At 55.5% G+C, this 9271-nt stretch overlaps 1 protein-coding gene across 4 annotated transcripts in view; it reads right to left on the reverse strand.

The window, feature by feature from the left end:
• Ssbp3 (single stranded DNA binding protein 3) overlaps positions 1–1181 on the reverse strand; it is a 140710-nt gene extending 139529 nt beyond the window's left edge. For 2 of the 4 annotated variants that reach the window (XM_005072168.4, XM_005072166.4), the window contains exon 1: positions 837–1179. In XM_005072168.4, coding sequence (XP_005072225.1) covers positions 837–892 — 56 coding nt within the window. In that variant the 5' untranslated portion in view covers positions 893–1179. Of the gene's footprint in view, positions 1–836 lie in introns of all 4 variants that reach the window. The other 2 variants (XM_013114963.3, XM_040757033.1) reach the window with 2 other exon arrangements.
• Positions 1182–9271: the final 8090 nt, after the last annotated feature.

Here is a 9271-nt window from a genome sequence, read left to right on the forward strand (position 1 = left end):
GAGAAGGGCACCCATCACCCCAGACAGGATCCGGGTCAGAACAGCTAGTGAGTGGGTGGGTACCACAGACAAACTGCCCAAAGCGGCGGGAGCTGGAAAACCGTCCCCCAAACTTGAACTTCCAAGTGCCACTGGGACCAAACCCATCTAGGTCTCTCAAACTCGAAAGGCACAAGAGCCCCGAGCCGCTCTCCTCCTCCCTGCCCACTTCAGTTCGCTGCTTTAAGCCCAGCTTCGGGGTCCGGCCAGACTCAACCCCAGTCCCGGTACTTGGCGCGCTCTGGAGAGGGCAGCAAAGCGCCGCCCTCAGCATCTCCCCCCGAAACAACTGTCCCCCAAGCCTGGGGCCAGGCCGGCGCCGCCTGCCCAGCCCAGCCCGGCCCGGCGCCCTGGAGCGCACCGGGCTGGCGGCAAGGCCGCTGGCTGGGAAGGGAGAGCGCTCCTGGGCGAACAAAGCCCCCGGCACGCACTTCTCACGCCGCGGGCGGACAAAAGGAGCCTTCGGGACTGCAGAAAGCCACGCGCCCCCTGCCCGCACTCGGTGGGCAAAGTGGAGGCCCCGCGCCCAGCCGGCCGAGCGCACCGGCTCACAGTGGGACCTCGCCCACCCTCGTCGCGGGCCCCCGCGCCCGCTCCGCCGCGCGCCTACCAACTACCCTCGCCCGCCGCTGCCCTGCCGCCCCTTCAGGGTGCCCCAGACTCTGCCGGCGCCCAACAATGGGCTCTCCACGCCGCCGCTGCTGCCGCCGCGGGGCAGAGACCGGCGGCCCAAGGCAGCGCGACCCCCGCGCCCACCTGCCTCCCCCGCGGCGCGGCCCCACTCGCGAGAGGCTTACTTTTCCCGAGCCTGCCCGTCCGAGGGCACCGCCGAACCTTTGCCTTTGGCAAACATGGCTTGCAGAGAAGAGGGCGCCGAGCCCGCCGCCGCCGCCGCTACCGTCCGGTCTCCCGAGCTGCCCTGCTCCCGGCCCCCTCCCGGCGATCGCCCGCTCGCTCGCGCTCCGCTCGCCGCGCTCCCTCCCTCCCCGGCGCTGGCTCCGCGCTCTTTCCAGCTGTCAAAGCGTCAGCCCCGGCCGCGGCCCCATCGCCTTGGAACTCCTCCCGCGCCGGCTCGGCCTGAGCTGTGCCGCCGCCCGCCCGAAGCCTGCAGCTCGCTTGCTCGCTTGCTCGTGGCCCGCGCGCCCGCCGCCCGCCCGGCTCCGCCTGCGCCGCCCTCAGCGCCTTCAGCACCGCTGCCGCTGCCGCCGCCGCCGCTGCTGGTCTACTTGGAGCTCAACCGAACGTGGCTGCCCCGGCAGGAGCGCGGCGGGCGTCCACGCCCCGCGACGGACGGCCGCGGCGGCCAATCGGCGCGCGGGGGCGGGCCCGGAGGCCGGGAGGGACGCCTGTCAGCGCGGCCGCGCCAGTCCCGCTGCGCCTCCTCCGTGAGCCGCTGCCCGCTCGTGCGCTGGCCGGGGGAGCGGAGGGCGAGCCCTGGCGCTGGGGTGGGGCGGCGGCGTGAGGGGCTCGGGCCTGGACTGGAGCACCCGGCCGGCGCCGCGGGGACTGGACGCTGCGGCAGTAGCCGCGGAGGGAGGCGCGGACCCCGGCTGACCCGGCGCGCCCCTTTCCGCGCCGCCCTGGTCCCCAGCGCCCCCGCCCTCCCCGTGCTGATCTTGCCCTCCGTGGGCCGGGACCCCGGCCGGCCCAGCTCCCCGCCCCACCCTGGGCTGCCTGCGTCCAGCCCGGCTCCCCGAGCCAGAGCCAGGACTGCACGCGGAGCTGGGCGCCCGTAGCTGGCGCCAAAACGCGCGGCTGCTTCTTTACTAGATCGTTAAAATACTTTGGGAAACCCCAAAGTGGATCCGCGCGGAAATGGCCCTTGGCGTGCTCCGGGCAAGCCTTGGGAAAGGAAAAGGGTCTTAGACTAGAAGGAGGGAGAGTGATTTCTCCCAAATTTCTGAGGTGTGCCAACCCTGGCAAGTTAGCCCCCCTCGTCTTCTCCACGGGCACGGGTTCCGTTTGGGTGAGGGACGTCACCTGGACGCCTCGCGACTCAGAATGCGCACCGTAGAAATCTCAAACTTCAAATAAATGGAGCTAAATTGGGAGTGGGGGGACTGGAGTCGGGCATGGGGGGAGGGGAAGCGTCCATTGTCAATGACCCAGGTGTACAATGGGAAATGGGGGGTTGGCAGAGTGACCAAGCTTTTTGCTCCCGACTCCTTTCTGTCCAGTCGAGGACTCCAGAAACCTGCAGCGTATCCTCATTGAGGACTCCAGATCAGAAACTGGTGAAATAAGGGATAGCTCCCCCATTTTCATACTGTTTTTAGAGCGCGGTTCTCTTTAAATGTGATAAAACACTGTCGGCACTGTCTCTTTAAAAGAGTCAAGCAGAAAAAGCTGTGTAAGCGCTGATTGGCTGCCTGTTTGGATACATCTTTAGGGGAGCCTTGAAACTGTTAGCCTAGGTTGATTTTTTTTTTTAACTGCGCTGTTCCAATAAACAAGTAACGCCCCTCCCCCTAACATGCCTCGCACCAAACAATTAAAGGATAGGTCAGTGTCCTGGGGAAAACACGTTTCAAGTAGGAAAACTCAGAACTAGATTTCAACAAAATAAACAATAATTCCCTACCATTAAAGTTTGCTTATTTTGCTCTACAAAAGAGAGAAAGGGGGCTTTTAAAAGAAATGCCCCGCAGCAAATGGATCTGCACTGGTTCAGGAAGGAGACTCCGTGTGTGTTTTTGGAATAATGTTCTGCTGTTGTTAACAGCCTCCCTAAATTAGAATACAGCCTAACACTGTGGACCCCTCTGGACTCTGCTCTCTATTAGGAACCAGAGCTCAGACGGAGGGACAGAGAAAGGAAAATACTGAATCCTAGTTTGGGGGTGTCTGTGCCAGCCCCTAGTTTAAAGGTTGTTTTGTCAAAGAGGGGAGAAGCATGGAGGTTGGAAGTTGAAATACAATGGTAGGGGGGAAAAGGAAATAATTACAGTTATTTTTCCCCTAGGCGGTTTAATTTAATAGGGCCAACTTAAGGTACCTTAGAGCCCGCGCTAATTAAATCGGTCTGTTCATACCCTTCCTTTAGACTTCCTTCCATTTTTGATGGGCTAGGAATGGCCAGGGATGGCTTGTCAACACACTGACTCACAAGATGCCTGACTCACTGGTGTCTGCAGGGCCCGCGGATTACGAGGACCAGTTGGGTCTTGAGGGAGGAAAGGCGCTGCCCTTCGGGGCCCACAGTCAGGCACTCTGGAGAGTTGGCCATGCCTTAGCGGCCCGGGGGCGGTGGCGCCTCGGAGCCACCAGCACGCCCGCTCCCTAGCCTGTCAGCTGGCAAAGCGTTTTTATTTGGGGGAAGGGGGTCTTTTATAATCTCTTTCGATAGTCTGATGTTCCACCAGGCCAGGATTCTTCTTGCCTTTTCTCCCTTGCAAAAGGTCTGGCCCCTCCTTCCAGGACATGTGTGAGAGGAAGAGGGGGTGGTGTTTGTTCGGAGGCCCTGTGGTCTGCCCTTTGTGGAGGCTTCACAGTGAGGCTCCAAGTGGGTTGGTAGGTTCTTGGTGGAGCAAAAGGAGCTAGCTAGTGACAAGACCGAGGCAGAGACGTCAGAGGAAGGTGTCTGAGCCCTTGGCTGTGGAAAGACGGGGGTTGAGGGGTTCCATAAAACCGAGCCTTTCCACAGCCCCAGCGAGCATGCTGCAGCTGGCCATTACCCAGAATCCAGCGAGGTCAGAAGCAGGCCCAAACACCCATAGGTGGCCTTTCTGCCCGCAACTTATCTTTCCCCACTGAGTCCCCCTACTTCCCATGGAGCGCATTTTTGGGCTGACATCTCTATCTGGAATGCCTCCGACTCTAGGCCCCTTCTCTCGCCATTCCACAAAGACAAACACTCCCTCCACAGATACCTCCTTCCAAAAATCCCTGCTCCAGATCCTGTTGCCTTCTGTGTCATTTGCTCAATTGAACCTGCATAGTAGTCCTCCATCTATCCTACCCATTGTGTAAGTCCCTTGTCTACCGTCTGTCTCCCCCACCAGACAGAAAAGGTAAGACCTAACTCTGAATCATCTGTGTGTCTCCTGAACCCAGCACAAGTCCCATACCTGTGTGTATTCTGATACACCAGGACACCAGGGGACCCAGAGTAGGAAAAACAAAAAACACCCCAGACCTGTAGTAGCTCTTGGCTGGGTGAAGAGATAAGAAACTGGCACCGCCCACAACAGGATTAGATCAGTCCACACCCTCGCCTAAGCCCCACCCACCACAGCTTCTGCCACCTGGAAGTATACTATACAGTCAGATCCCAGGATGACCAAGCTATTTCACTATCTACCCTAGCTAGACTCAACGTCTCCTTCCCAACACCTTTGTTTCGGAACCTGTTTATTAAATACCTACTATGTACCAAAAGCTGCCCCAGGCACAGAGTAACAACCCAAACATAAACAAAACTACTTATCCCGTGGAGCACACGCTGTTGTAAAATCCTCTGCCCAGAACCTTTTCCTGTAACCCACTACTTCCTCACTCCAGCGGGATGCTTGCACCCCCTACAGTGGGACTTCCTGCGTTGCTCCTCTGCCCCCACCCCCAGCTCCCAGGCTGCAGTGAAGTATGTATGCCTCCCGCTGACCAGCACTGAGTGCGGTGGACCAGGCTGCACCCTGCGTGAGTGTGGTTCACGAAGCACACCCCCACACCCTTGGAAACAGGACTCGGGGTCAGGGAGCTTGTCATTCTGCTAGGGACTGCCACATTCAGCAACCACTCTGAAAGGAGCCGGACAGATGGAGAACTAGGCCACCTCTTCCTCTCCCACAAACTGGTGCAGTTTGGAGAGGGCCAGGCTTTCGGAAGGTGGCAGTTGAAAGAGAGGGACTCGAAGCCAGTGGGCTCAACCAAGGAAGCCGCGCTTGCCAAGGACACCAGGGTTTCTGGTTTCCTCTGGCTGCTTCTGAGCTCTGCTGGTGGTGTGGTGGCGTTCCTCACAGCTGCAGGAGGCTAGGGCTCCCTCTTCTCTGAGCCTTGTTGGGACAGGGACTTAGCATCCAGCCCTTCCCCCTCCTGCCCCCACCCCCACACAGTCCAGAGAACCCTGTGGAGATTCTTCCAGCAAGATCCCCACCAGCTCTGCAGGAAGCCTTGGCCAGCCCCTAGTCAATGCTGGTTTGGGCAGGAATTTCCCCCGAGGGCATCAGGGGCTCCCTGGGAAGGGTGTAAATTCCAGCACCCAAATTCCTGGTTTCCAGGTCCTACTTGCTGGCAGCCTTTGGGCAAGAGATAGCCGGTACAGAGCAGTGTGGGTATCGCCGTATATGTCGAAGGCCTGGGGACAGAATGAGGGAAAAGATAATCACATTCCAGGCTATCTGTCTGCATTGTCTGAGTACAGCCCTGTTGATGGGGAGCAAAGCAGCCCCTCTGAGAGACACCTGTTGAGGACTCGGGACAGGACTGGGAAAAGTTTCTGCTAGCTGAAAAGAAAGATGATTATTGGGGCTGGAGAGATGCTCCACAGCGAGTTCCTGCTGTGGGTAAAGAACGTTGGCATTCAGTTCCCAGCACCCATGCGGGGCAGTTCAGAACTACCCCAGCTCCAGGATCCAACCATCTGCTGGTCTCTAAGGGCACCTACATTTATAGGTACATATGCGCGCGCACACACACACACACACACACACACACACACACACACACACACACAGACACTTAGTTTTTCAAGACAGGCTTTCTCTGTGTAACCCTGGCTGTCCTAGAACTTACTCTGTAGGCCAGAATGGTCTCGAACTCACAGAGATCCACCTGTCTCTGCCTCCTAAGTGCTGGGATTAAAGGCATGTGCCACCACTTGGCAATAAATAAATAACTAAATAAATCTTTTTTTAAGAGGGTCACGCCAGGCATTGGTGGCACACACCTTCAATCCCAGCACTCAGGAAGCAGGGGCAGGCGGATATCTGTGAGTTTGAGGCCAACCTAGTTGATAGAACGAGTTCCAGGCCAGGCTCCAAAGCAATACAGAAAAGCCATGTCTCAAAAAACAAAACAAAGCCGGGCGTTGGTGGCGCACGCCTTTAATCCCAGCACTCGGGAGGCAGAGGCAGGCAGATCTCTGTGAGTTCGAGGCCAGGCTGGACCGACAGCCTCCAAAACAGAGAAACCCTGTCTCCTAAAACCAAAAAAAAAAAAAAAGGAAATGTATAGGATGGGTCTAGTTTGAACTGGAAAGGGCCTATTATGTGCTGGGAGTACAGGAAGGTATCAGAAAATAAAGGCCGGGCCCTGGCCAGATGACTGGGAGAGAAAGCCGCCACTGACCTCGGAGGCTCCTCAGTCCACTGTGCTCCTGTGGGGCCTCTGTCCCCACTTCTGGCTCTCAAAGGCGGTGTACCTCATCTGGCTAGTGTGCTCTCCACGCCCTGAACCACAAGCCAAGTGTGCTCATTCCCTGAAGCACCTTTGTTTGTGCTGTCCCCTGTTGGGGACACCTTTTCTATCAGATAATGGTTCCAACCCCTAACTTCCTCCAGGCCAGCAGCTCCATTTCCTCAGTAAGGAACCTAGAGAAAGACTCCTGGTCAGATCAGGTCTCCATAGCAACCACCACCACCTGCCAGAGTGGATGTTTGTTTGTTTGTTTGTTTGTTTGTTTGTTTGTTTGTTTTCTCACCTCCCTCCCTCATTAGGGTGCGAGTACTCCAGGGGGCTTTATCTTAAAGTCGAGTGATTCATTCAGCAAGGGTGTCCTGAACACCTAGTGTTGGCAGGCAGGGCACTGAGCAGTGCCGAGGGTCCAATGGTGAGAACAAGATGATGTCTCAAGCTGCCTTCTGTGTGGAGCGAAGAGCCCAGCAGAGAAGACGAGGTTAATTCAGCAGGCACGCAGGTACTTAAGTCATTACAAACTGTGCCAAGTGCTAGGAAAAATCAGAATAGAGTAGACAGGCCCGCAAGAGTGAGCAACAGCGGGCTGGTGGGGTCTGGAGGAGGCCTGGAGGGGAAGGAGGGCTTCTCCGAACAGGTGACCTTCACTCTGTGTTCGAAAGGAAGGAAGCAGAAGAAGAAGCTATGGGGGAGAGAGTGAGAGGTTTCAGGATAGAGAGGCGGCGAGCCTGCAGCAGGGACGAGCTCTGTCAGGGAGAATCGCTGATAGCTGGCCCTTACGGAGGCAGCAGAAAGTTCCTATGGTGTCAAAGACTATCCAGGACAGAAAACGAAAGAGTTGGCTAGGAAGGGACTGCCAGGTACTAGTGCAGGGAACAGGCAACTGAGCAAAGATTGGAGTCATACCCATAACAGGGTGGCGGTTACCAAAAAGCAAGGCCACGCAGAGGAAACAGGAAGTGAAGGATGTGGAGGATGTGGAGGATGTGGAGGCATAAGCATCCTTCTGCTCCCTTAGTGGGGTATGGCCCCAGCAAAGCGCTGTGGAGAGTCACTTGAGAGCCATCAATTCTATCTCTGAGTGGGAAAGCCAGGGGTCCATCCGTGTCCACGGCAGCGCTGGGGTGACGGCCAGAAGATAAAAACAACCCAATTGTCCACTGACACATGTGTAAATAAAATGTGATACACGTGTCACGGAGCGATATTAGGCTTTAAAAAGGAGGATGAAGGAGGGGTTGTGGAGGAAGAGGGAGGGAAAGGAAGGAGATTTTGAGGGGACATGGCAGCATACCCCTACAATCAAAAGGTTGAGCCAGGAAGATCATGAGCTACATAAGGGAACCCTGTCTCCAAAAGCAAAAGGGAAAAAAAGGATTTTCAAAAAGAGGGGCTGGAGAGATGGCTCAGAGGTTAAGAGCACTGGCTGCTCTTCCAGAGGTCCTGAGTTCAAATCCCAGCAACCACATGGTGGCTCACAGCCATCTACAATTCAATCGGGTGCCCTCTTCTGGCATGCAGGCAGAACAGTGTATATGCAATAAATAAATAACCCTTAAAAAAAACACTTTTAAAAAAGTTTCAAAAAGAGTAGGGTATAATGGCAAGTATCTATAATCCCGACACTTGAGGTGGGGAGGAAGCCGGAGTTCAAGTCCCAGCTACTTATCAAGTTCAAAGCCAGCCCATGATACAAGAGACCCTGTTGCAAAAAAAAAAAAAAAAAAATGAATGAATGAAAGAAAGAAAGAGAGAAAGGAAATTCTTACGCTTCAACGTGGGAACATGAGAGACTAACATAGAGTGATAAAGAAGAAACACTGTTTAAGCTCACTCAAGTTAGGAGTCACACTCAGAAGTGATGCAGGAAGAGGGACTTTGTAGTTGTTCAATAGATACAGCCCCAACTTGAGACGATGAGAAGAATCTGAAGACGGACATGGTGACGGGTGCTCAGCATTGCGAATGGCCTCAGTGCCACCCAGCTGTGTACTTAAAATAATTAGGTTCCTTTCGAGGCATATGTATTTTACCACGTTTTTATTTTAATGCAGGGAAATTAAAACCTGAGCTGAGAGTATTCAGGCAAAGGGCACAAGTATTGTTTGCTAGAGGACATCATGAGGTATCAAAAAAGGGGTTACCTAAGACGCAAGAGCCAGGTGATGCTTAACTAGCTAGAGACTGGGGTGGGATGGGGTTAGGAAAGCTGCACTCAGGAGCCCAGGCAGGATTTGGGGAAGGGTGGGATGGTGTGCGACAGAAAGGACCCCATGAATTAGTCCATGCTCCTGCTGGCATTAAGGGCCTCGGGTATCATACTAACAAGCTTGGTTTTGCCCTGCCGAAGCCCTGGTGATTTCGCCAGGAAAGGAACTCTGTGCTGGGAAGGAGCCAGGGACCAAGGTAAAGGGAAGGCGTTGGGAGGCAGTTTTGTCTCAGTTCACCCATAAGATGGAAGAGGTCCTGGAGCTAGGACAAGAGATGCTGACGGGTGAGCATTTCCTGAGCCTGTCACCTGGGGAAGGAACATGGAGGACTCCCTGGCTTCCGGTGTGCGTGCCTATAGCACTGTTCAGGGAATCCAGGAAGAGAGCAGTCTAAGGAGCAGTCTCCAAGGTCAATCTTGTGTGGCTTGAGTTTGGAAAGCCCATTAGAGGTGGAGATGGACAGAGCCAAAAGAAAAGAAAAAGGCAGGAGATGGGTCTGGAGCCCCAGGAAGAGGTCTGGAGAGTCACCAACATCTGGAGTGTACATCAAGTCCTGGAGAATGGCCAAGGGAACCCAACACAATGTATAGCTAAAGACTCTTGTCTTTACTTTGTAGCCCAAACTGGCCTGGAACTCAGTGTATAGCCCAGGCTGGGCGCCGTCACTGCCT

This window comes from Mesocricetus auratus, unplaced genomic scaffold, assembly GCF_017639785.1.
Source record: "Mesocricetus auratus isolate SY011 unplaced genomic scaffold, BCM_Maur_2.0 Super-Scaffold_100014, whole genome shotgun sequence".
Lineage (NCBI taxonomy): Eukaryota > Metazoa > Chordata > Mammalia > Rodentia > Cricetidae > Mesocricetus > Mesocricetus auratus.